General features: G+C 40.1%; 4 protein-coding genes across 10 annotated transcripts in view; 2 read left to right on the plus strand and 2 right to left on the minus strand.

Annotated features, from left to right (window-relative positions):
- Positions 1 to 25: 25 nt before the first annotated feature.
- On the plus strand, positions 26 to 1926 carry LOC144038081 (histone H3.3A). 2 transcript variants are annotated; one of them, XM_077550209.1, is made up of 4 exons: positions 26 to 184; positions 864 to 1001; positions 1079 to 1232; positions 1311 to 1926. In XM_077550209.1, exons 2-4 carry the CDS (start codon positions 874 to 876, stop codon positions 1437 to 1439), a joined length of 411 nt encoding a protein of 136 aa, XP_077406335.1. In that variant the 5' UTR covers positions 26 to 184; positions 864 to 873; the 3' UTR covers positions 1440 to 1926. The 2 variants fall into 2 exon arrangements, with proteins under 2 accessions (XP_077406335.1, XP_077406336.1); XM_077550210.1 differs by lacking the exon at positions 26 to 184 and adding an exon at positions 251 to 386.
- A 36-nt stretch (positions 1927 to 1962) lies between these two features.
- Positions 1963 to 8253, minus strand: LOC144038075 (uncharacterized). 2 transcript variants are annotated; one of them, XM_077550201.1, is made up of 16 exons: positions 7815 to 8250; positions 7634 to 7744; positions 7479 to 7554; positions 7249 to 7405; positions 6533 to 6578; positions 6199 to 6257; positions 5621 to 5656; positions 5485 to 5537; positions 5256 to 5388; positions 3862 to 4079; positions 3742 to 3787; positions 3602 to 3667; positions 3451 to 3510; positions 3291 to 3376; positions 2099 to 2193; positions 1963 to 2031 (listed from the first exon to the last, which is right to left on the minus strand). In XM_077550201.1, the coding sequence occupies exons 1-16, from the start codon at positions 7849 to 7851 to the stop codon at positions 1997 to 1999; spliced, it is 1314 nt and encodes a 437-aa protein (XP_077406327.1). In that variant the 5' UTR covers positions 7852 to 8250; the 3' UTR covers positions 1963 to 1996. The 2 variants fall into 2 exon arrangements, with proteins under 2 accessions (XP_077406327.1, XP_077406328.1); XM_077550202.1 differs by lacking the exon at positions 3602 to 3667 and having other exon boundaries at positions 7815 to 8253.
- LOC144038076 (butyrophilin subfamily 1 member A1) lies at positions 7344 to 15699 on the plus strand. 2 transcript variants are annotated; one of them, XM_077550204.1, is made up of 10 exons: positions 7344 to 7747; positions 9429 to 9522; positions 9602 to 9700; positions 9801 to 9908; positions 10695 to 10853; positions 10997 to 11137; positions 11238 to 11289; positions 11543 to 11569; positions 13682 to 13708; positions 13793 to 15699. In XM_077550204.1, exons 2-10 carry the CDS (start codon positions 9460 to 9462, stop codon positions 14350 to 14352), a joined length of 1236 nt encoding a protein of 411 aa, XP_077406330.1. In that variant the 5' UTR covers positions 7344 to 7747; positions 9429 to 9459; the 3' UTR covers positions 14353 to 15699. The 2 variants fall into 2 exon arrangements, with proteins under 2 accessions (XP_077406330.1, XP_077406329.1); XM_077550203.1 differs by lacking the exon at positions 7344 to 7747 and adding an exon at positions 8283 to 8451.
- The window catches only part of itgb4 (integrin, beta 4), a 34977-nt gene continuing 25245 nt past the window's right edge, over positions 15698 to 25429 (minus strand). For 3 of the 4 annotated variants that reach the window (XM_077550195.1, XM_077550196.1, XM_077550194.1), the window contains exons 34-42: positions 22290 to 22445; positions 21078 to 21251; positions 20689 to 20823; positions 18990 to 19139; positions 18582 to 18770; positions 18352 to 18507; positions 18085 to 18249; positions 17683 to 17802; positions 15698 to 16831 (exon numbers count right to left, since the gene is read on the minus strand). In XM_077550195.1, coding sequence (XP_077406321.1) covers positions 16701 to 16831; positions 17683 to 17802; positions 18085 to 18249; positions 18352 to 18507; positions 18582 to 18770; positions 18990 to 19139; positions 20689 to 20823; positions 21078 to 21251; positions 22290 to 22445 — 1376 coding nt within the window. In that variant the 3' untranslated portion in view covers positions 15698 to 16700. The remainder of the gene's footprint in view (positions 16832 to 17682; positions 17803 to 18084; positions 18250 to 18351; positions 18508 to 18581; positions 18771 to 18989; positions 19140 to 20688; positions 20824 to 21077; positions 21252 to 22289; positions 22446 to 25429) is intronic. The other variant, XM_077550197.1, reaches the window with a different exon arrangement.

The following is a 25429-nucleotide window of genomic DNA, read 5'->3' on the forward strand; positions in this document are numbered from 1 at the left end:
CTGTATCCAGTGGCCGTGACCCACAATGTACCAATGAGCATGAAGTGGTTTTGCGAGATGACGTCACGCTGCACTATTAATACTTGGCTTCAAGCTTCCAACCAGCATTGATCATTTTCCGAGGTGACCGTGACCTGCTAACGACACAGCTCACTCGCTTCACAACAACAGCAACGTCACAAAGGTAAATAATGTATTTTTTTTTGTCGTTTATCTTGCGAAAATGATTTCATTTCTCTCACCGTGACGTGTCGGCTGTCTGTGTCACTGTGTCGTTTGACCGACGCACGCAGCGTTTTGCCAGTCCTTACAAGGACAATAGGCTCGTTTATAGTGCGTTTCTAAACGAAAACTGTTATTTAACGTTCGTCCACCCTGTGTTGTTGGTAAGATCGATCGCAATCTAAATAAGTGTGCCCTGTTAATGAAAACACGATATGTGTGGCTAATTACGGGTAAGCTAAAGCTGTTTTAAATGTAATCGCAATGTCGAGTGGGGGTGAAATAAGAGCGAAAATGGCGAAGACGACAAACTGAGGCTGATGGCGGCCCTATTTGGCGCCAGACTACAGCCGGCTCTTCCGTAAATACGTGCTTCTATCCGAAATTATTTTATGGCGTGTTGTGTCGAAGGTAGAATTAGTTTTGTCGACTTGAGTAGGCTCTTCTAGTGTGATATTTTAGTCGCGATGGGTTAGCTATTAGTGTACCGACGGTAAACCAGACGACTCCTCGTTGTTAGGCGGGAGGGGGATGGGCGCCTTGTTGTGGGCTAGGCTAACGGCTAGTTAACCGCTTCGCGCCGTTTGTACTCCCCGTGGGTGTATACATTTGAGTCGCCCTTAATTATGGTTCTCTTGTAGGTAGTACGAGATGGCCCGTACCAAGCAAACTGCCCGTAAATCCACCGGAGGAAAGGCGCCAAGGAAGCAGCTCGCGACCAAGGCAGCCAGGAAGAGTGCGCCCTCTACCGGAGGAGTGAAGAAGCCCCATCGCTACAGGTGGGTTTCAACTGACGCTAAAGGATGACGTCACCTATTAAGTGATTGTAAGCGTAACTCATTTTGAATTTCATCAGGCCGGGCACTGTGGCTCTGAGGGAGATCCGTCGTTACCAGAAGTCCACTGAGTTGCTCATCCGCAAGCTGCCCTTCCAGCGCCTGGTGAGAGAGATTGCCCAGGACTTCAAGACTGATCTCCGCTTCCAAAGTGCTGCCATTGGCGCTCTTCAGGTAAATATGCATGAAACCCTGTTATTTCTTAAATGCAATTTATTTGGAGCTAATATAATGCTGTTGCTTTGCTAATAGGAGGCCAGCGAAGCTTACCTGGTGGGTTTGTTTGAGGACACCAATTTGTGCGCCATCCACGCCAAGCGTGTCACCATCATGCCCAAAGACATCCAGCTGGCCCGCAGGATAAGGGGAGAGAGGGCCTAAACCTCTTGACAGTGGTGTGTCAAGACAAATAATCCTATTTATCATACCTAACAATTTTTGTGGACTTTTTTTTTATTTTAATTATTATTTCTTGGGTAATGCGTTTACAACTTTTGTATCATATTTTAGCCATCAACCATTCCACAAGCTAATGGGTAGTTGTGTAGGAATATTTGCCTGTTATGTGGATTGTTACTACATGTAAGACATCACTGCCCCTCCCTCAAGTTTTTGTGGATAATGGCCTCCATCCATGATAGTGTCACATTTAGCCATGTTGGCACCCATTGATCATTTCCGGCACAAAATGCAGCTTGCCCAACAGATCTGTCTTCACTACTCTTACACAACTCTTGGTGCAAGGAAGCAGACCTTATTTTTCTGGACTGCTTTTTACATGTTTTCCAACATTGAACAAAATCCTGGCAGCTACATTTTAATAATTGAGAATTGTCACGTCTTTCTATTAAAGTTCTTTATGAGTAGACGTTCTGTTTGTGTACGGTTTATTGATGATGCACTCTTGAGTTTTGACTGTTTATTTACACATGTACATGTCATACAAACCACTCTGTGTGCTTGAACCCAGTGGCTGCAAGATAAATTGTACACATCTTAGTTGAATTTATAGTATATAAATTAAGTATGTGTTGTCTTACCTATACGACAAACTATATCTCCGCACTCCTTGCTGCTAGCAGTTTTGAGCACCACGCAGTTGAAGCTTGTTTGGGAGTTGGACTGTGATCTGTTACTGAGGATGACATCACAGTTTAATTCCAAATTTGTATTTAGGCACAATTGTGTACATCCATATGGAGGACTAAAACTGCCCAAATAAAAAAATCAATAAAAGTGAAACTGATATAAATACATAAAGTTATCCCTAAATCAATGTAAAAATCCATCCATTTTCTTAACCGCTTGTCCTCAGCTGGCTTCGGGCAGTAGGCGGGGTACACCCTTGAACTGGTTACCAGCAAATCGCAGGGCACACAGACAAACAACCATCCACAATCACACCTTGGGACAATTTGGAGTGGTCAATTAACCTGCCACGCATGTCTTTGGAATGTGGGAGGAAACCGGAGTACCCGGAGAAAATCCACACCACCACGGGAAAAAAGCGTGCAAATGATCTCACGTCCTCTGCATTGGGAGGGGTGCGTGCTAACCAGTCAGCCACCATTCCGCCCAAAAGTCAAAATTATTAAAAAAAAATTGATATAAAAATGTCAAAATGAATATATAAATAGAATCCGCTCACTCGACCAATGAAAGGCAGTTTCAAGCAGAGCCCAATCAAAGGCATGCTTAGGACCGCCCCCATTTGAATAACATTTCGACCTGACAGCGCATCTGCAGCATGAAATGTGAGCAGAGCATTTTTATTGATTGATTAGTATTTTACTTATATATTTATTTCCGTATTTATTTTGACATTGTTATATTTTTTTAATCTTTTTTTTTTTTTAAGGATATATTTTTTTTATTTCCATTTATATTTCTGTATTCAATTTTTTTTACATCCATTTTGATTTTCACTTTTATTTATTTATTTAGTAATTTATTTATTTTTAATTTCAGCAGTTTTGGCCCTCCATACATTCATACCATCTTCTAGCCATGCTATTTTGGTAGACCTTCAATCACCCCTAAGATCTAATACAAAGAAAACATTTTAAGATATTCCTTTGTCACACTTTTGTTGGATCTCATATTGTGAACATCTAACTTCACTTAATTTGTCTGAAAATTAAATCTGTATCCAGCCGTTACTGTTCCTAAATTGACCAAATTGACAACTTAAGACACTAGCATCCAAACATGCACAATCCACATCATACTTACATGACACAAAAGCCCAATATCGTGTAATCTGGCTGAGCGTACCTCCCAACGCACGTTATCTCTGGATAGTGATGTTCACACAATGTCTACAGAAATTCAACATAAAAAAAAAAAAAGTTCTTAATTCTTGCAATAAGTGCAGTGTGTATAATATACCCACCAGTTTACTGCTGCTCTCTGTACACGTTAAGTGCGTTTCCTGCAAATCTAAATGCACTTCCTGTGGAACAAAGCACAGTGTTTGTGTTTACATTCAAACGGATAGGAAGAACAGCTTTTAAATGCCGCAAGCAGGGGAGCGGCGTAATAACCTTGCTTGGCAGGTTTTCCTGCAACACATGTGAAATCGCAAACTGCAACACCTCCTTGGTTCCAAACTAAAAATAGCAAAATATTTGTCACGATCAAAAAAGTCTTACATGCCCTTCAATCATTTGCATGAATGACTTACCATTCCAATGTTTTTCCACCCCAAGAACTGGACAATGTACACAATCCTGCCAAGGAGAGACGAGAAAGTTTATTTGTCAGTTGTATTTCTTTTGACCAGTCACTTCTTGCCCTGACTTGCCTTCCCTCTTTGAGACACTGCGTTGGAGCAGAGGTTCTCTGGTCATTCGCAGCAAGCGGCTGGCAGGGAGCAGGACCGAGTTGCAGCCACGGGTTCTCTATCCTCAGAGTCCGCAGCAGTTTGACCAGAGGGCGGTACACCGTCCCGTCCCGGGCTCGCCAGCGCACGATGCGGATGGTCAGGGAGGAGCCTTTCAGCCGGGATAGAACCACACCTGCCTACAACACATAGGAACAAGTTCTGGTGCTTTTCAATGTTGCGGTGAATTGGACGATGAGACTTTTAAGTTTGTCTAGAGCAGGGGTCGGCAACCTTTACTGTCGAAAGAGTCATTTTAGGTCACAAAACGTTTGAACATTGTGATGAACCAAATGTGGCTCAAGAGCTAATTAGAGCTGCACTGTAATAGAAAAATATGCAGGGTCCAATGCATTTTCCTCGACCTTCCGTCTTCCGTTTTTGGATTCTATTTATTTATTTATTTTTTTTCATACATATTTCTTACATTTTTGACAATTTTACTGACATATGGTAATTTTCTGCCTCTTCTTCCTTTTTTGGACATTTTATGGCATTTTTTAAAACTTTTTTTTCCTATTAATTTTCTAACCTTTTGGCAATTTTTGTGTACATTTTATGTTAATTTTTCTTTTGTCTTTAAAAAAAATACATTTGCTGACATTTTTTGCAATTTTGTGGACATCTTTTGGCAATTTTCGGGATTTCTTCTTTTGTGTTTGGACATCTTATGGTTACTGTTTGAATGTTGTCTTTCCTGCCTTTTCTTAAATCTATTTCTGATTTATTTATTTTGGGGCAGTTTTGTGGACATCTTTCGGCAATTTTCGGGATTTCTTCTTTTGTGTTTGGACATCTTATGGTTACTGTTTGAACATTGTCTTTCCTGCCTTTTCTTAAATCTATTTCTGATTTATTTATTTTTGGGCAATTTTGTGGACATCTTTCGGTAATTTTCGGGATTTCTTCTTTTGTTTTTGGACATTTTATAGTTACTTTTTTAAGCATTTTCTTTTTTGCCTTTTTAAAAAGACACTTTCTAAATGGGCAATTTCATGGACATTTTATGGTAATTTTCTGCTTTTCCTCTTTCTTTTTGGACATGTTTTGATAATTTAAAAAACTTTTTCATCTACCTTTTGTCTCTCTTTTCATGAAAACTTAAAAATAAATAATTAATTCATTTACAGAATGTCTACTCTAAAAATAAAGTAAATAAATATGTAAAAAAAATATATATTGATTTCTGCAAACTAAAGAGCCAAATGTTGCTCCAGAGCCGCAGGTTGCAGACTCCTGCTCTGAGCATAAAATGGCAATAAAATGCACTTAGTCATCTAGAACTGCACAAGAGACAAATTTAAGAACTTCTCTACCTGTCCATTCCTGGAATTCCTCAGACAGGTCCCATTGATCTCGTCAATGACATCACCGCGGCTGATAAACTTGTCAACATGCGCCTGGCCGCCAGATATCATGTCCAGAAGGAAGACGCGCCCATTGAGGTAGCTAACAAACAGATTGTGAGGTCATAAAATAATGTTTCTGAAACCTTCAAAGAACAGATGCAATCTTACTCAAGCTTACAAATTAGATAATACAAACCTAAAGACCATTCCCACCTGTCGACACGGCACCACTTCATATATCTCACACACCTGGGAAAAAAACAAAACAAAACATTTTTACTTGTTTGTGATTAAGGTTTACATAATCAATAATAAAGTGGTAATATGGTTACCGGTAAAAGCCAGCTTTCATCCAAAAAACTGCAATTCTGTACAAAGATACATTTATGTCAGGAAGCTGATTCACAGATTCATTCAAGTACTGTGCTGTTGAACGTATTTAAAAAATATATATAAGTCACTTTTTTTGTTTTTGTTACAACGCTTGCCTGATCCGCCACCCTGTTGACAGCAGCGAACGAGTCCTGGTTGGATTTGAAACGTCCACTTCTAACTACAGAAAAGTTTTTCTCTTTAGTTTAAAATAGCTAACTTAGCTAAGAATCCTGTGTCGCATTATGGAATCTTGGTCAGTTAATATAAATTTTGCTGCTGTCAGAGCACACTTGGAGTGTATTTCCAAACGCACCCACGATTAGGGAAGAGGGATTTTGGTGCAAATTCGAGCTCTACTGTTCCTGGTTTTTGTTCAATACATTTCCAGAAAAACTTATACATTGGAGCAACTACTGATATTTATTTTTACCTTCTTTATGATGCATTTTTGGACTGGTGCGACTTATGCACCAGAGCAATTTATAGTCTGAAAAATACGGTAATTAAACTGGCTAAGTAATAAAACAGCACTGACCTCCATGTCCAGTTTGAACTCCATTTGAGAGAGAACCAACAGCAGGGACATGAAAGGTTCTGGAAGAGGCGGACATGTGACATGGGTTGACATTTGAATATTGTTATGGAAAATAATTATTTAGCACATATTAACACAAGTTTATATTGTATTGTGGACACTTGTATTTTCTTTAACAATAGGCTATTCATTTCTTGTACATGAAGCAGCGAAGTGACCTTGACTGATAAACCTGCTCGGAACAGACTGCTTGCTTTCCTGTCTAGCTGACTCTCCCTTTCTCCTCCCAAAAAAGCTTAAGCTTCCATATTTAGTAAGAAGAACAAATATTCACCTGAAAATTCTTCATTCCTGAGTATTGAGAAGGTTGGGCTGTACCACTGAAGGGGGAGAAAACTGCAATTATTTGTATGACAAACAAGAATGTGTAGACAACATATTAAATTACCACATTGTAGCCTAATCACAAGTAAATGTTTTTTTGTTTTTTTTAAACAACCAATAGAAGATAATGAGGTCAGATCTGAGCGCATTCAAGTCAAGAGTAAACAAACATGGCTGACAATCAAGTTAAACTTTTGTTTTTTTTGTGAATAGATCATTTGTTTGTCAGTAGTCCTGATAAATATTGATGTAGTCTATTAGCATGTCTGTGGTTACAGACTTTGCTTTTTTATCTTAAATTAGTGATTAGGAACTGAAGTGTCATTTCATTACACATTCCTTGTGTGTGTGTGTTTTTTTTTTCAGATACAATGTTTTGGCCTATTTCCCAATTTTATATTTTTGCTATAAAGAAACTAAATTCAACTCAAACTCAATTCCATTAGGGTTGTGGATGAGCTCACTGTGGAACACGTTGGACGGGTCCCCTGTCAATTGCACGGCACATATGACAAATCATTCACTCACATTTATACCTATGGGCAATTTAGAGTATTCAAAATGAAGAATACAGCTATGAACTATCATCACTATTGATTGACAAAGAAACAACAGATTTTTGAACTAGTTTTCCAGACAACTACTCAAACCAAAAATGTATCTGACCTCCAAGACTCTGGGAGTGTGCAGGAGGTAAGTGATGAACTGTGGCAGGCTCTTGCGGCTGAGACCCAACCTGAGTAGGTAACGGCCTCGGCCCTGAGCTGAGATCAACTTCCGGCAAGTTTTAGTCTGTTCCACAGCCCATGCCAGATTACACAGTCTACAAAGACAATAGGTCAGATAATGTTTTTTTTTTCCATTATGTTCCACCTCTTCTATCAGAATGGTTATACCTGCCACATGTATCTTGGCGGAGAACCTGCTCAAAACATTGCCAGTAGTCTCTACGACCAAGACTGAGGACTGGCTCTGAAAAGAATTAACAAAATGCTTGTGACGATAAGTATATTTTAACGGAATATTCAATTGTAACATAAGAGAAACTAACGTTGGAGTCCTTTCCTGAGTACCAGCTCAAGAAGCTGGCAGCAAGAAGTGAGGTGAGGGTTGCTGTCCGTCACCGTCTGCCCATCATCAGACTGCAGGTTCAACAAGCACACTGGTAAGGAAGAAAAACAAAACATCGATACCACCACATAATGATCTCGTGTTGTGGAAGTCTTCATTACCTTTGAGGACGCTGAGAAGTGGATCTCTGGGTGCCATATTGACGATCAACAGCGATCAAAGCCTCACTTCCGCGTAGTGCGTTGAACTAACCTGGGCTCATATCATTTATATGATATGATATGATATATGAGATGTCTAAAATGCCACCAAAAAATTGCGATAGTTCAAAATAAGTGTCCCCTGAATTCTAAGCAGTTTGTTCGCTGTGGTGGCATTTTGGCGTGTACAGCGAACGTGACAACGATGGTGCGTTCAAATTATATGGATTTTAGAACACCTCTATAAAAATAAAAAATAAAAGGTGACGAAGGAAATACAACCAGGTCGTGCTTATAACAATTCCTCTAAAGACCCACCAATGTCGAAGAAAAAAAAGAACATTTACGAAAAACCCCAAACAAATGACAAGTCAGCTGTTTATAAAGCTATAGCGTCCCGTAGCGGTTATGATAGCAACCTGCAATCCAGTGTCGTCAAAGACGGACAAAGCGCCCAAAGGCTCATTCGCTCCTGACGCAGTCCAAGCGCTCACAGGTCTCGGAAGAAAGGATGCGCTAAATTAGTCGGAGTTGGGAGAAAACACCACCGCGGGCACATTGCAAAGTTATTAGTAAGGAGCATTTCTCTCTCTCGAAGGTCAGTACCTTAAATATGAAAATATTCTATAACTGTTCTCAATCATTGTTGTTAATACTGCTGCTCTGCACGTGTCAGTGCACGTTTCGTTGTTATATTTACCTTGTCTCCATTTCGATTTAGCAATATAGTGTAGTGAGCATAGCTATACATCCTTTTTGACCTATCAGCAATTTTGTGCATGTTGTTGTGACCTCGTTAGACTAGTTACTATTACTGTTTTGAGTTGCAGAGGTGGTTTTATATGGAAAGTAAAGTACCTGGGTTTGTCCAGCAACAACACACGAGTGATAATCCTGGATTCCCTCTAATCTTTCAGCTCCTTGGCTGCACATGGCTCCCTGACACTTGCTCAGCACAAATAAACAAAAACGGGGCTCATTGTGAGGTGTAAAAGTACCGTAATTTGCATCTATTATTATTATTATTATTATTATTATTATTTATAAAATTACAAACACACCTCCACTATTTTTTGTTGCTGTTTTGGGGGAACCTGGAATTTATTGAGACAATTTGTATTCATTTTCAAATTCAATAGATCCCGTAATGTGCTCCTCACAGCTCTAGTTATATTTTTAGAATGTACATATTGTTTGTAATAGCTCCTATCTATCTATCCATCCATCCAGACTATTGGAAGAAAATTAAACCCTCTGAGTTGAGACTGCTAATTTGACAGCTCCTGCAACTGCAGCAACACTACTCACTGCCCCCTGTTATTTTTTTCCCCTTGTGTCATAAACTCATGTGTATTTTCGTGGGAGTCCCTTTCTCGCCTCTTCCTCCCCTCATATACCTGATAATGTGCTCACTGTGGACGCAGCAATGTGCTAAAAATCCTGCAGTGCTCCACTCGCACTCTCTTTCCTCTTATAAATTACATCGCATTGATTTGTGTGGGCGATGCGAGCCGAGTCAGCCTCCTCGCAAGGGTGAGTGCCAGTCCCCTCAAGCTTTTTATTATCGCTCCACAGGACTCGAGCCTCCAATTTTAAATCTGCCAGCATGATGAAAGAATGCCTGCAATTCCTCATTGAACCGGCCAAAAAGCTCAAAAGCCGACTCAAGGTATGGCATTGAATTTTTGCTGAATCGGGACGACAGTTCCCTCCAAAATGCGCTTTAATCTGCTTTTTCTTGGCTGCAGGAGTCCCGCAAACGAGTGAGGCTGGAAAAAAAAGAGCAGCTGGTGGAAAGTCAGTTATTTATCATGGAGCTGGCCCGTGAACTCAGCAAGATTTGCCAGGTAACCTCGTGTTGTCTTTCCTGGGTGTCCAACTTGGCACTTACAATACTGATAAATTGCCTTCCTAATCACGAGTCTCTGTTTTGTGCTTCTTATTTAGAGGTCCAACATTCTCCAACATATATGGGCCAGTGAGGACGTCTGGCCAGCCAGCTTGTGTCGGGACTTTATTGTGGAGTGGGCCGCTGTGCTGGAGAGGAAAGTGCAGGTACAAGTACACTAAATAATTACCTAGTGTTATAAACTAGTTTGTAATGAATGTGTCTCAAAGACAAAACAACAAGGGACAAAAAATACTTTCTGGTTCATGTAAAATAACATTAAACAGGAAGTCAACCCAAAAAGGCTCTTTAAAATGAGTTCTATGAAGCTCCATTTGTCTAAACATGATATCCTGATTAATATTGTGTGTTTGGAATATGAATTAAGCAGCAAAACCCACCCGTGTTTATCCATCTTAGGTGGCGGCCATTTTGCCACTTTGCTGTCGACTGAAAATGACATCACAGTTGTTCAGGGCTCGGGTAACGATCAATCACGGCTCAGCTTGCGAATGTCACATGACCAGAGGTGGGAAATCCAGGTCCAGAAAGTAAAAACCCTGGCACAGTTTGGCTTTAGCCCCAGGTGCTAGCTATCGAGCTCCCTGGGTGCTCGTTTACTTGCTAGGGAGCTAGCTAGCTAGCACAAGGGGCTAAAACCAAACTGTGGGAGTTTGTTTTTACTTTCTTTACCTGGATTTGCTACCTCTGCATATGACCAAACTCTGAGCTGTGATTGGTCGTTACCTGAGCAACTGTGATGTCATTTTCAGTCGACAGCAAAGTGGCAAAATGGCCGCCCCCTTGAGATGGGGAATTAAGCAACACACTGAACCATAACCGCATAATGATTTTAGTTGATTTTTCAAACCCACACATGGTGAATTTTTATTTTTCCATACATTTAACAATGTGTGCTGGTCTGATAAACTAAACTTTTATCTCTTGTGTAGCTAAAAGTCAGCCTGTCAGACTGCCACTACCCAAGGTCGGAGAAGAGGGACTGGAGGGGTCACCTCCTTTGCATCCTGGAAGCTGGAGGGGAGTGTGATATGGGGCCTCACAAAAGAGTCATCATGGAGTGGACACGGGAAATTAAAAGCAGGCCTCAGGTGAGAATGCTGCTTACGTACGTGCCGATTAAAGTCTGACCCAGTCTGAGAAAGATGATTACGATAAAGCTGCTCTTGACAGTCATCCTCATCATACTTAGAAAGCCTCAAGTGAACGTTCAAGGTCTAATCTTTTATTATAGCCCACCGTGTGGCCTGGTGAGCCGGTGCTGATGATGCTGGACGATTTGGAGTTCCAGTGGAAGAGGGGCCGTCTGCCCAACCTGCTCCCCGCTTTGGAGCTTGTCACGCTGGTCGTGATGAATGCAGACAGCACTGTCAAGGTCCTGAACTAACGGATTTACTATAATAAACGTCAAAAGGAATATAACCAACTAGCTAAGGTACAACAACAGTGTTCTTGATTGTCCTTTTGTTGTTCAGGAGGATGTGCCAAAAGAATGGCTGGTCAGAAAGCAGAGAAACCACAACATGGGTGAGATGTCTTCTTATCTACCAAAGTATACATTTAAATGTGATCGTATTTATCGTTAGTGCATGAATGAGTACTATAGTCAATGAAGGAGCCAGGTCAGCAGTGGAAAAACAGCCTGAGTGAGTGAGTGAGTGAGTGAGTCACTGCTCGTCAGGCTAATCATCATCAATATCGAATTACTAAGAAATGCATTGAAGCAGGTTGGACTTTTTGCAAGATGGCTGAAGCTTGTTTTTTCTCCTCCATTTTTCAGATGCTGTCCACTACATCCCACATGGTGGTAAGCAGAAGTGATAGATTAGTGTGAAATTGCCTAACTTTCTTACTAGAGCACTTTAACAACCACCATTGCTATAACAAAGTTTGTACATAAAAACATAAAATACAGAAGGTCTACAGTTTTATGCCCTCTTGTTGCGCATGTGAAGCTTTTAGTAGATGAACAAGAGGAGCAAAATTTGAAGGAATTAACTAAAGAACTGACCGAACTACTAACTAACGGCATGTGGGTAAAAAGTAACTAATTCATCATACTAGCAACTCAGATTCGCCGAGTTTCCAGAGTAACTAACCAAATCAATAAATGTTCAAAAATCAAAAATTGTTAGATGCTGTGAGGCAAAACCAAGGCCAGAGAAGTTGCAGAGAAAACAGGAGTGGACAGTTTGTTCACAAAGTAAGTAGCAACCAAAAGTCACTTTACTCAGGGAACAAAACTAGAAACAAAGTATCAACAGAAAGTCACTTTACCCCGGGCAGAATACTGGACAACAAAATAGCAACAGAAAATCACCTTATTCAGGGAAAGACTCATAAAAAAAAACTAAAAACGGATGGCAAAAAACTCTCAGATTCTGGCGCGTGGCGAGACACCGTGACCATTATTACCAAGGAATCTTCTGCTGTGGAACAATGGGAGACACTAGTTAAATAGGCAGCAAGCTAATCAAAACAAATGAGTTTCAGGTGTGGAGACAAGAAAACAGAACCATGACAAGAGCAAAAAAACATTTTAAGGTACAAGGATACTAACTAACTAACAAACGACCGTTGTGGAATTTACAGTAGTTAGGCGAGATCAATCAAACAGTCTGGAAAACAATTTATCTTTTGCGATTCCTTATATTTGAAGCTTCAAATATACACAAGTCTTACAGAGCAGTCTACAAGAAGTGACCTATAAGAGTGTGCGCAGTAAGATATCATGGGAAGATTCTTTATGCAGCCTGGTTAGGTTTTGTGAGGAGAAAAGGAGGGTCAGCCTGACAGGAAAGCAAGCAGTCTGTTCCAAGCAGGCTTATCAGTCAAGGTCACTCCATTATTGCTTCATGTACAAGAAGTGAAAAGCCCATTGTTAAAGAAAATACAGGTATCCACAATACAGTATAAACTTAGGTTAATATGTGCTAAATTATTTTCCATAACACTAACTAACTAACTAACTAACTAACAAACCAACCAACCAACTAACTAACTAACTAACTAACTAACTAACTAACTAACTAACTAACTAACTAACTAACTAACTAACTAACTAACAAAGGGTACAACAGTACTCATTAACTAACTAACTAACAAAAGTAAAGTAATAGTAGTAGTAGTAATAGTAAAGTACCTGTACAAAGCTAACTATTGAGGAACAGCACAAAAGAAACCTAAGCCGTCAATTAGATGGTTACTGCAAATGTGATTCCTCCCATGAGTCCCACCTAATATTAAATAAAATATTTAATAATAAAAAATAAAATCTGTAGTTTCATATGAACTCCAATAATTAACTGCCTTGAAAAAATATTTCAGGAAGTGGCCAATAGTCTTAAGATGGCACATATAGTATATTAGGGGTGTGAATTGCCTAGTACCTGGCGATTCGATTTGTATCATAGATTCATAGGTCATGATTCGATACCGATTAATTCCGATACAAATCTATAAATTGATTATTGCGATTTTTTTTTTTATTACTCAAATTTAGAAATTACTAATCAGTAAACTTGTATATGTACACTGTAAGATTTGTATGAAAATGTATTTATTTATCTGAAAATTCAGGTTTATAACCGAGCCACTGCATTTAACAAACAGGTTGCAGTCTGTTTCATGTTTGAACAGCACTGAAATAAAAATATTAAGGCTTAATGTTCCATTAATAAAACATTCTTCCATGCTTAATGTGTGAATCCTAACCCTAAGCAAGACATTTTGTGGAATATTCCCATAAAAAATTGATGTTTAAAAATCGATTCGGCCACATATCGAATTGATTCGAGAATTGCGCGCTGTGATATCGCGATATATTTTTTCCAACACCCCTACAGTATACAGTAAAAAAAAAAAAAAAAACAATATTCTTAGTAGATCATGTCTTAATGATGTTACTTGTTGTTTACAGTGTGGAACTGGATCGGTGAGGCCTCAGGTGTGTAAATCTTCTTGAACTAGTATCATTTCAGAGCAGAGTTGGAGTTTACTAATATTGAGTTGTGGTCCAATGTCACCACAGAGGACGTGATCCTGGACCCGGACTCAGCCAACCCGGACCTTCTGATCTCCAGCGATGAAAAGAGCATGCGATGCGGCCTGGAGCGCCGCGACGTCCCGTGTTGCAACGGCCGCTTTGACGGCTGGTGGTGCGCCGCCGCTCAGGAGGGCTTTGGCTCCGGACGTCACTACTGGGAGGTGGAGGTGGGCCAACGGGACTGGCGGCTGGGCGTGGCCAAGGCTTCCGCCGTCAGGCGGGGTTTCCGCTCTCTCAACACAGACACGGGTTACCTGACCCTCCGCCTGGAGAGGGGCAAGGATCTGAAGGCCTTGACGGTGCCCGCCACTTCGCTGCCTCTGGCGCTGGCGCCCAGGAAAGTTGGCGTCTACCTGGACTACCAGCAGGGCCAGTTGTCCTTTTATGACGTCGACAAGCGCTCGCACGTGTACACCTTCAATGACAAGTTCACAGAGGAGCTTGTCCCCATATTTGGGACTGTGGAGGTGCTTAACGACTTGGTGATCAGGCCAGCTGGGTTCAAACAACGCTGCTTCTGTCCTGGACCGTGCCTCTGGAATTAAACTGCACCACTTCACACAACGCTTTTGTTAGGGTTTGAGAAAGTGGCTGACTATGTATTTGCTACGTGGGCCTTTGGTGGGGACTTATCTAACCTGATCCAAAACCATCAAAAACGCATTAGAGTGGAAGGACAAAACCCTGCTGTGAACCGCAATAATCCACAAGTCGTTGACTCCCTCATAAAGAATTAAAATTGCCTACAGTCAAAACACTCATTTTGTCTATGAGAAAATCCTCAACACACTTCAACATGGTTCTTGCGCACCAATATGTCATAAGATGGTGGCAAATCACTACTTTTGTCAATCATGTTTCCTTGGCACCAAACTACTACTTTTATTGCTTTTTCCTGAGCACAAAACAGCGAATCAGCTCATTTTTTTACTTAAATAGTTTTATGAAGGCATCCCCCTAAATAGATATATAATTACCTGTAGATGCCACAAGATTGTGGCAAACCACTACTTTTGTCTAAATAAAACTCCATAATTCAACTTTTTGCTTCCTTGGGACCAAGATGCCACAAAATGTGCCAAAGTAATTATTTTATTTTGTGAATAGTTAAGTTTTCCAGCAAATAATAGAGGATACAAAAATAAAATAATAAAAAATAAATGTACACTACTGTGTAGCAAACATCATCTGGAGCACTTCTGAATCAATATTCATCTTATAACATGACAAAAACGTGTAAACAAAATAATCATACAAAGCAGAGATGCTGGTTGTTAAATCTATTAATTTGTGCTGAAGTTGGCTGTAAAAAGTTTGTTTCTCTGACCAAGAGAATAGAAAAATGTGATGTTATCAAGGGCTTGTATTTGAAAATTTTGGGGTAAAAAAACAAATGAAGCTTCATGAAACACTTGTGAGATTTTTGCACTCTATATATGGCAGTCTTGGTTTAAGTTAAAGATGCAGTAGACAATTTTAATGCAATTCTATTGCACGAGCCTTTGTATTTAAACCAAGAGCACCATCTGGAGGAGTAAAAAAATATTGCAAGTGCTTCATGAAGCTTCATTTTCCCATCACTAAATCTGTCAATAGAAAGGGCTATTTATGAAGTATTTGAGAGTTTAGTCATTTTTAAATATGTTGCATTTCTTTAGTACACGGATCTTGACAAATATGCTGACTCAAGGCAAACCAGAAGTGTAATTGTGCTTTTCCCAAAGCTGCTTTGAAAGAAAAAGTGCAAGCCAAAGACTTGCATGTGCACAGAATTTCATGTAATAAGTTGAATTCTGCTTCGCTTGCTCGTTTGCTGAGTGTTTTTGCATCTCTCTACCAATGCTGCCCCCCACCCCCCCCCCATCAATAAATAACCCAAATACAACAACGTATTTAAGAAGATCTTTATTAAGTGCAATAGATCTGACATACAAAAAGCACTTAGGCAAGCGCATCTATGTAAAAGTGATGTATTGAATTTTTGTTGAAAATTAATCAATTTTTCCAAGTCAGGCCCATCATCAAATGTTGTAAAAGCAAAAATATAGAATGTAGATGCAGTAATGCTTGACTATATTTGTGCACTAAAGCAAATACAATCTTGATGTCCTATACGCATTTCTTCCAAATGAACAGCTCTTTAATGCATTAAAACAAAAATGCAACAGTAGTATAAAGTTAAAGTACTATATATCATACATTGAGTATAAAACATCTTACAAAATGTGAAACCATTAAACTTGCTTTAAAATAGATTTATATTTGGCACGTTTGTCTATTTCTTTATGCCGTTTAATTTTTCAATTTTTTTTTGCACAACACTCCCTTAATGTGCCACAACTTGCTCAGTCACTCACAAATAAAACCATTTGAGGCAAATAATAAATGTTCGGAATTAAAAGCATTCACAACAAATAGTTATTGTGCTTCTCTAAATATGTTAACCTGACATTGTCATGGAATGTTATGGAGACACAAAAGGATTTACCAGACTGGGATTGCAAGGACGTAGTGTCAATCTGGATTAACCACGCTCAGATTACCTGCCTTGTTTAGATACGCTGTGTGTGTGTGTGTGTGTGTGTGTGAGAAGTGAAGTTGTTTACTAGAGACAAACGAAAAAAGAGTAAAAGATGAATCTCAGGAAACGAGTGGTCAAAGTTTGTAACAGACGCGCAAAATGGCATTCTTGACATCTTTTTTTTTTTTTTATGTATTTTTTTTTTACCACTAAAGTAGTTTTGGTACCACAATCTCACACATGCATAATCATGAATACATCCTGTACATCAAGCACGTATGAGCTCTCGCCACTCTTTTTAAAAGAGAATCTGAAATATTTGGACTATTTAGAATGCAAATCGAGGCAAAATGAAAACATGAACACGTTCTTTTAGGACTCATAAAACATTTTCTTTGTGACGGTGGTCCCACCCATGACGCTCCTCTGGACCACTTCCTTGGTGACTTGGCGGGTCATCATGCCGCTGGTTTCTGTGTGTTGCGAGGACATCATCATTCCGTCTGGTAGACAAGAGAAGAGAGAATATGAAAGGGAAACTCTTGGAAAGTACGAGAAGAAAGAAATAACAGCAAATTATTAGATTCGACATAGCAAAAAGTCCAGTGCTAAAATGATTCCCACAGAGTTGATTTTAACATTTTTTCAGAGTTTCTATGCAGTTGCTCCACACCCTCCAGAGTTAATGGCGCCCATTTGTCTCTCTCAAATTGGAAAAGTGCAGAGTTAATTTAACACTCTGTGGAGTTAATCTCACTCTAGGTGATCAACTCTGGACAGTATTTAACATTACACTTTGTGGAAATTTAAATTTACTCCCATAAATTTAACTGCGGAAATTTAAAAGTCCAGTGCTGAAATGATTCCCACAGAGTTGATTTTAACATTTTTTCAGAGTTTCTATACAGTTTGCTCCACACCCTCCAGAGTTCATGGCGCCCATTTGTCTCTCTCAAATTGGAAAAGTGCAGAGTTAATTTAGCACTCTGTGGAGTTAATCTTACTCTAGGTGATCAACTCTGGACAGTATTTAACATTACACTTTGTGGGAGTTTAAATGAACTCCTATAAATTTAACTCTGGAAATTTAACACACAAAAAAAAAAAAAATAAGAGAATGATGACGACGACATTTTGATTCGGGAAGTCTGCCGAATGAATAATACTGAGCTCTCATACAAAAAAATAATTGACACTACAATTTGTTTCTTTAGCGATTGTGCTATTAGGCTAACACTAATGCTAACTAATGACGAGTCAGTATTCTGTTAGTTCGGTTATTCATCTTTGGAACCATCTCTGAAGTCGTTAACTTTGGGGTCAGATGACTACGAAGCGCTGCTTCCATTTGTACCTGAGAAGTATGGGTCGTTGATCATGGTGCGCGAGATGTTGCTCATGGTGCTGACATCAGTCGGCATGTCGAAAACTTCCCTCCTTGTCATGGATTGATTATTGAACTGAGACAAAGCCCCTGTAAGGAAATTTTGCAGATGTACGTATTACTTATTTACTTATTATTATAATACTGCATTAAAAGGATGGAACATTACGTCGCTGCTATGTGAAAAACACTTATGTCCATTTTGGGCATTTTAACACTTTTATTTATGTTTTTGGCCTCCCAAAAACATAAAAATGTAAAAAAAAATAAACAAATAAATAAATAAATTGAAAAAAGACAAAAATGGACATAAGTGTTTTTCACATGGCAGCAACAAATTGTTGTGTTTAGTAACAAAAACAAACATTTTACCTCCATCTTGAGACTCAATAGTGATGATGCCCTCCCTTTCGGGGCCGAAGCCCTGAGTGGTCTGAGCCTGAACTTTGAACTTGTAAGGGATGTTCTCGGTCAGGTTGGGAACTGTCAGCCGGGTCTCAGCGCTGTCCCCGCTCACCTGGAAGGAACGCGTGTCACCTGGACGACCCAAGGGTTAGATCAGATTGGAATGAAAAACAAAATGGAGGTATTTCGTTGAATGCATTGTTTGATGCTAGTGATCATAAACGAGAGCCTCACCTCCTCCGTGAAGCTGCTCGCAGGTGACCACGTAGCCGAGAATGTCTCCGTTGGGCTTCCTGGGTTTCTCCCAACTGAGCTGCAAGGAATCGGGGCTGAGAGCCGTAAAGACGAGAGGACCCGGCGCACTCGGGGTGCTCAAGGTGAACGGAGAGCCTGCCAGAAAATAAGAGAGAATGAGAACCAGACTGTACATGGCAGTAGCCGTTCCAAAAAGTGATGACGAGAACCTGGCATGGGACAGAGGGGACTCTTGGGGTCGACGGCGGACTCGATGGTGATGACGCCCTCCCTTTCCGGGCCCCAGCCTTCTTGGCTCTGAGCCTTCACCTTAAATAGGTACGAGTGGTTGGGCAGAAGATCTTGGATGATCACAGAGTTGTCCGCCGGGTTGGTCACATTGATGCGCTTCACATCACCTAGGAGAGATGTAACATAGTTAAGCGAATAACCGGATCAATACATGTTTTGATGACAAGTATGTGAATGCTTTGTTAATTGGTATGACTTTTTAAAAAAATATTCCAGAACCAATTTTACCAGAAAAAAAAAACATGCTTGGAAAAAAAATGTGGGCATGTGAAGGCCCATAATTTTTTTTTTTAAAAGATAACCTAACTACAGAAGGCCACCCTCACCTCCATTGAGCGGCTGGTAGAGCACGCAATAGCCCAGGATGTCCTTCTCGCAGTGGGGCTCCTGCCAGCTGACTTTCAGGGCAGTGGGACCCAGAGCTGAAAACACCAGTCGGCTGGGGGTGTCGGGGACCCCTGGGCTGAGTCTTGCATCTGATGAGAGACGGAGGTCAGTGTTGGGGATGTGGTTAAGACACACATGCAAAATTGAATAAGAGCCGAGAAAAGATTTTGCCTTTGCAAAAATAATAATCTAATTTCAGTTTAGATAGACTATTTTGGCTGCAGAGTCAAATTATTTAGCTAATTCCAATGTTGGTCCAGTCTGCATCAGGAGTAGCATTGCAGTGCCACACTAACAGCACTTTAATCTTCCTATATGTATTTTACGTTTAACAAAGAGCAGTGAGGAAATAATAATAATAATAATATTGGTTTATAGGGCAGTTAGCAAAATGTTGAGTTGGCTAGAAGACTACGATTTTATTATTAGTTTCACGTAGACTCATAGATGATTTGTGTTGTCTGTGTAATTAATACGTCTTTCCCTTAAAAGATGAACTGGAATAAAGGCAGAGCGGAGTTTGCCACCGTAATGTAACTACATTACATTTAGTTACTAGATGAGCTAACAGTTAGCCTAGCTTCTTGTACTGTATTTCTTCTTCTACGCTTTCTTCTTGTTTGTATTTTTTGACTGTCTGGATTTCTTGTGGCGCCATGCTGCCTCCTAAAGGTCAGTTTTGGGATTACATCAGACATTGTGTTTTTGTTGTTGTTGTTTTGCCTTTTTTCCCCCTCCAATGACATTTGTACAATTACCAACAATAGCTTTTATTACAACCAATGTCACAATACAACGCACAAACAACTTATTATTGGGGGAGGAATCTTGCATATGCATACGTGCTTTGCTGGTCATGTAAATGAGTACCGATTCTTTTCTCGTCATGTGTGGGGTCTCTCACATTTAAACGTTCTTTTAAGATATATGTGCGTGGACACATATCGCTGCCGTCGGGCCAAACCTTGTTGTATAAAATGGTCACTTTTAAGTAGGTCCCAAAAATTGCATGTTTGTTCAACCATTGCATCATCAGAGCGTAAATAATTTTTTAACACTTGAGATTGGTAAAAAAATTGTAAAAATGACAGCCATGTTTGGACTGAACAAAAGTAGCCTATAGATTTTTGAAAAAATATGAAATTCGCCAAATGTTGACTTTTGAGGTTTTGGCCGATATATAGCAATAACTGGTTAGTATTTTAACAGATTAACAGGTTTCAGGACATTATGGAAATTTGCAGTATGCAGCCTACCCTACATTTGAGACCTAAATGATTCATACGCTAGCCAAAAGTGGGAAAATGTTTTGTTTTGTTTTTTAAATCAATATTTCTTTGCTGTGTTGCTTTTCCAGCCACAAGATATCCATTCAACAGACAAAGAAAAATGAATCAAAATAGTGCCCATTGTATAAATAATATTTTTAGTCTTTTTAAAAAAAAAAACGTTTTACACGACATTACAAATATTCGACATACAATTAACTGCAAATACCTTGCTGTTGCAAAACTGTCCATAATTATCTCAATAACAGCAGAATTTTGGATATCAAACAACAAGAAATCTATGTTGAGCTTTGAAGAGGAGAGCAGGGAATAAACGGCAGCCTTCATGCTTTACATGCGCCACACTTACCCTGAAGCACCCTGTCCAAATTATACAGAGCCTCGTTGACCTCGGAAGACTGAGTCCTGACCCTGGGACCCTGAGACAGGCTGTAGCTGAACTGGCTCTGAGAGGTACTCTGCGACCCAGGGAAGCCGTACACACCTAATGGCACATTGAGCGGAGAGGCGGAAACGAGGAGGATGCAGAGGACATGAGAGGTAAACAGTGGAGCAGAAAAAGAAAGAGCGATAGTCAGCATAGCTCCTGCAAAAACTCTTCATAAGCCTGCTATGCAACCAACAGCACCAAGCTTGTTAACATGCATCCTGTTCCAAGACATTTGGCTCATGCGCTTACGTAAACTACTTGGTCTCGGCCTGTACTTCCAATTCAACCGCTGCTAATGTTACCTATACCTGGAAAGTTGCTCGACACATCTCCCATGACGATCGAGTCTCGGATGTTTTCATCTGCGTAACCCCTCTCTGAGCGCTTCCTCATGATGACGTCCGTTGTGTGCATTCCACCTATTCCACCTATTCCACCTATTCCACCTATTCCGCCCATCATATCTGTTCTATGAGGGCTTCCTGTTGGAATAGAGGAGAGTTAAAGTGGAAGTCAACCTTAACCGTTTCTTGACAAATGACAAAATATGTTATATGTGACCTCACGGGTCTAAACATGACATTCTGAATAATATTACATTTTGCCACTTGCTGTCGACTGAAGATGACATCACAGTTGCTCAGGCAACAACCAATCACAGCTCACCAGTTTTCTGAAGCTGCACTGTGATTGGTTGTGTTAGAAGACTATCTTTGTCTTCCGCGTGTTCGTTGTTGTTCGGGTAGAGAGAATGTTGATTTTCTGAATACAGACTGGAGATCGGTGAACAGGTCCTTCGAAGGATTTATTTCTACAGAATATTCCGGACACAAGCGGGTTTACAGAAGCACAGCTGCTCCTCGCAAGTGTGTCTTTACAGCGGACTCATATCATTCTTATACTATCTTGAAAAAGTATTACAACTCCTCCTTTTCCCCCGAAGCCACCAGCCCCCAGCCAAGACAGGCTTTTACAGCATTCAATACACATTGACAGATTGCCTTTTGATGTGGAAATATAGTAGGTCTCAGACCTAGCACCTCACCTAGCATAAGATAAGACTTACAAAGAAATCATATTAACACATTTGCTTCAACCACAGACAAATGGCCCATTGGTGTGGGAATAGAGGAAGCTCCCCCAAACATCATTTAAACACTCACCCAGCTCTACTGAGGAAATTAAAACAGTTATGACTAAATCTAAACAGTTATAACTAAATCAAAACAGTTATAACTAAATCTGAGCAGAAGACCCTCAACAGTTGTTACCTGAGACCTGAGCAACTGCGATGTCATTTTCAGTCGACAGCAAGTGGCAAAATGGCCGCCAACTGAGATGGATAAAAACGGCTGGATTTTGCTGCTTTACTCATATTCCACTAACGCAATAATAAACAGCACAAAATTCATAAATGGGTTTTTGGGACCATGGCAATATTTAAAATAGAACGCTTTTATACGCTTTTGGGAGCAAATGAGTGACACTAGATCTTGTGAGCTTCAATCAAGGTATCTTACCTGACATGTAGTTGGTAGTTGTTTCTGTGGTGAAGGAGCCGCCCCTGTAGTTGGAGTTGAAAGAGGACATCGGAGTGGAGGATGTGGACAAGTTGCGTGTGACAGGACCGCCTGGGAAGAGGAAGTTCTGGTCCCACTTGCCATTCATCATGTAATCTGTGAAATTGTCATCAGACAGATTGATGTGATGTCAGCTGTTAGCATTCTGATCCAGTAATGCAAATAAACTAGACAAAGTGCAATTTCTGCGGAAATTGCGTGGGAATGCTGAAAAGCGGAACGCTATCAGCTGAATGCTAAGATTTGAATGCATGTGCTTGTGAAGTAAATTGAAAGATAAATGGCTAAAGTACTAAAATGTGGTACAAGTGGGGTTTGAACCCAGGTACTCTGTGTTGGAAGGGAATTGCTCTAACCACTGAGCTAACATGACTTCCTTGATGTCATGGCTAATGGTGTATTTATTTTTGTAAAGTGTCATCTGATGCTGAAAGCTGGCAGCATTTAATCATTTCAATGAAATCACGCATTTTTTGATACGGTAGTCAGTTGGTATACATGTATATGATTAGCATAATGGCCATGGATATATTTGGAACGCATAGACGAACGTGGGCTTCAAACCTGCAACCACCGGGTTAGTGGACAATGTACTTTATCAACTGCGCCACTGAGCAGTATCAGATAGGTGGTAATGATGATAAGTTGTATATATCAAAGTGGGCGTAGAAAATGGGACTTTCGATGTCTGTCCCATTGAAAATGAATGAGGAAAAGTTGACATTAAATTGTGCAAATAATATAATTAATGTGAAATCAGACAATATATACCCCGGGAGGCGTGAATTTTTTAAGCTAGTCTAAATCTAATACAATGTGGTAATTGTAGCTTTAAAACGATAACAATTTTGATTGACACTCAGAGAGATTGTAGGATCTCCAGGTTTGATTTGTTTTTACCTCCAATCACTAGGGGGCGATGTGTTTTTGTTTGTTCACCTGAGCCATGAGCAGGTGGCCATGTAGTAGTTAACACATTCACTCCCAGCCATTTTCACTGAAGCAACCCGCTTTGCACCCAGCTATTTTACTGGATTTTGACTGATTTTGCAAGGCCCACAGAATATTCTGCTCTGTTGCTATGAAAAAATGGACCAGAAAGATTAGAGTCTCTTTCATCAGGAAAAAGTACATTTGTATCTGTTTCCGTTTTGCAGCAATTAACATTAGAATATAGCTAAATTAATCATTATTCACAAACCTGTTTAACACACTCGGAAAAAGAGCTTGTTACAACATGGACCTGTTTGATCTCTTATACTCTGCTGCCACTTGCTGGCCGTTTTTTGTAATAAGTACCATTGCCATAAGCAACCTCTTCATATCATAAGCTGTGTCAAAACCTTTTGCATGCTCTATCTTAACAAACAAATAAAAAAAAACCATATATGTATGTTTTGGGGAGTGAAGGACAAAGTATTAAAAACGTATTTATATGTTTTTGGGTTTGAATGGGTTAATTGGGGTTCCACTAGCGGACAGGCATTACTGATTGGGAAAGCAAACATTTTTGACGGGTGTTTATGTTGTCACTTTTGATAGTTGTGACAATCCCTTACACGGGTATTCATTTGACAATACAGTATGTTGATTTTTCCAAATTGTTCACCACTTTCCTGCTCCACATCTTACCTGCCCGGCTAACATCAATCGTCACGTAACATGGTGGCTCGTTCCGGGACAAACAAATCTGAATTTGACTGTCTACTCGTGTATGTAAAAGCTGGTGCTTTGCATATTTCCAAACAGCTTCAATGAAGTTGAAAGAAATAGTGCCATTGTTGAAGATTCCCTGTAGTGAGGGTAATGTGGAAAATCCAGACCTGCAAGCTGCCCCAAGACTACTACTTTCCTACTGGGATGTGAGAGGACAGACAGAGTCAGGTGTGTGGGGTACTTGAAGGGGTAATTCTGCTTGTGATCATCAACTGGAAGGTGGTGCAGTTGATGCCAGTGCTCGGGTCGGTACCAACTTGGGGACAAAGGCTGAAGCTCGCAATGGAAGGGTATCACAAAATTTCTGGCAAGACCAATATTGAGGGTAGAGGGAAATTTTGGCATGGCGACAGCCTGTCTGCTGCTCTTCACCTGGCACGGGTGTTTGTGTGACGTTGGGGTATGGGGCCTCATCTGTGCTCGTCTCTGTGTCTGTGCTGAGCCGACTGTTGGGGATGACGTCCACTCGCTGTGTCCATGACACCTTTCGGAGTTCCAGGTTGGACCCCACCAACTTGACATACTTCCAGCCTTGCAAATTGAAGTGATGAGGGGAGGGGGAGAAGCAAGCAAGTGGAGGACGGTAGGCAAAACTGTTCAGTGCTTTGCGTAATTATGAGGCTGATGACGTATGATATCGATGTAGATGCCTTGCTTTCTATGGTGTAAAATACAGGGAAATGTTTCCAATATTTTTTTGCCTTTCTCATGCATCTAAATAGTCACCAAAATAGTAGAAACACATCTAAGGTGTGCAGTGCAGTTCCACAACACTACACTTGAGATTGGATATAAATATTGATGGATTAATACCACTTTGACAGCGTCAATCAAAACCCAAAATTATTATAAGAATGTTGTAAGAGCTCGTTTACCGATTAGATTGAAATAGGATGCCTCATTTTGTGGTTTTGAATGAACAGTTGCTATATGTATTCTACCAAAGACAAGTATTTTGCTAAATGTGCAGCCATTGAGAGTATAGGGATAGAAAGCTTATCAACAGGGCCGACTATCGGTGCAGATATTTGTCATTTTGACGTTTTACTCATCTGGAGGCTGATAAAGCTGGCATCTCACTCAGTGGTGAATGCTTGTGGTTGTAGCGAATTTGGGGTTTTCATCAGGATTTGTAAGATGTTCACAGACAGACTTGTTGCAAAGAAATTTTGAACATGTTGAGACACATTTTCACTGTCTGCAAGGTCTTTTGAAAACCTTTATAAACCCTGACGAAAATCAAAAATTAGCTACTTTGCATGCATTTGTCGATCAGCGTGATACAGGGAACTTTTCATTTATTTATTTATTTAAATTTCCACTTTACTTTATAAAAAGATCATGCTGACACTCAGAGCTCTACA

This window comes from Vanacampus margaritifer, chromosome 18 (genome assembly GCF_051991255.1).
Source record: "Vanacampus margaritifer isolate UIUO_Vmar chromosome 18, RoL_Vmar_1.0, whole genome shotgun sequence".
NCBI classification, from domain to species: domain Eukaryota; kingdom Metazoa; phylum Chordata; class Actinopteri; order Syngnathiformes; family Syngnathidae; genus Vanacampus; species Vanacampus margaritifer.

What these genes read in the sequence shown, in the direction of transcription:
- LOC144038075 (XM_077550201.1), bottom strand. Translation starts at nt 7,851, where the DNA reads ATGGCACCCAGAGATCCACTTCTCAGCGTCCTCAAAG. An exon ending in ACTCAGGAAAGGACTCCAAC is followed by an intron (nt 7,555 to 7,633) that starts GTTAGTTTCTCT and finishes AATTCTTTTCAG; the next exon opens with AGCCAGTCCTCAGTCTTGGT. An exon ending in CGCCAAGATACATGTGGCAG is followed by an intron (nt 7,406 to 7,478) that starts GTATAACCATTC and finishes TTGTCTTTGTAG; the next exon opens with ACTGTGTAATCTGGCATGGG.
- LOC144038076 (XM_077550204.1), top strand. Translation starts at nt 9,460, where the DNA reads ATGATGAAAGAATGCCTGCAATTCCTCATTGAACCGGCCAAAAAGCTC. An exon ending in AGCTCAAAAGCCGACTCAAG is followed by an intron (nt 9,523 to 9,601) that starts GTATGGCATTGA and finishes TCTTGGCTGCAG; the next exon opens with GAGTCCCGCAAACGAGTGAG. An exon ending in CTGGATCGGTGAGGCCTCAG is followed by an intron (nt 13,709 to 13,792) that starts GTGTGTAAATCT and finishes ATGTCACCACAG; the next exon opens with AGGACGTGATCCTGGACCCG.
- LOC144038081 (XM_077550209.1), top strand. Translation starts at nt 874, where the DNA reads ATGGCCCGTACCAAGCAAACTGCCCGTAAATCCACCGGAGGAAAGGCG. An exon ending in AAGAAGCCCCATCGCTACAG is followed by an intron (nt 1,002 to 1,078) that starts GTGGGTTTCAAC and finishes GAATTTCATCAG; the next exon opens with GCCGGGCACTGTGGCTCTGA. An exon ending in CTGCCATTGGCGCTCTTCAG is followed by an intron (nt 1,233 to 1,310) that starts GTAAATATGCAT and finishes CTTTGCTAATAG; the next exon opens with GAGGCCAGCGAAGCTTACCT.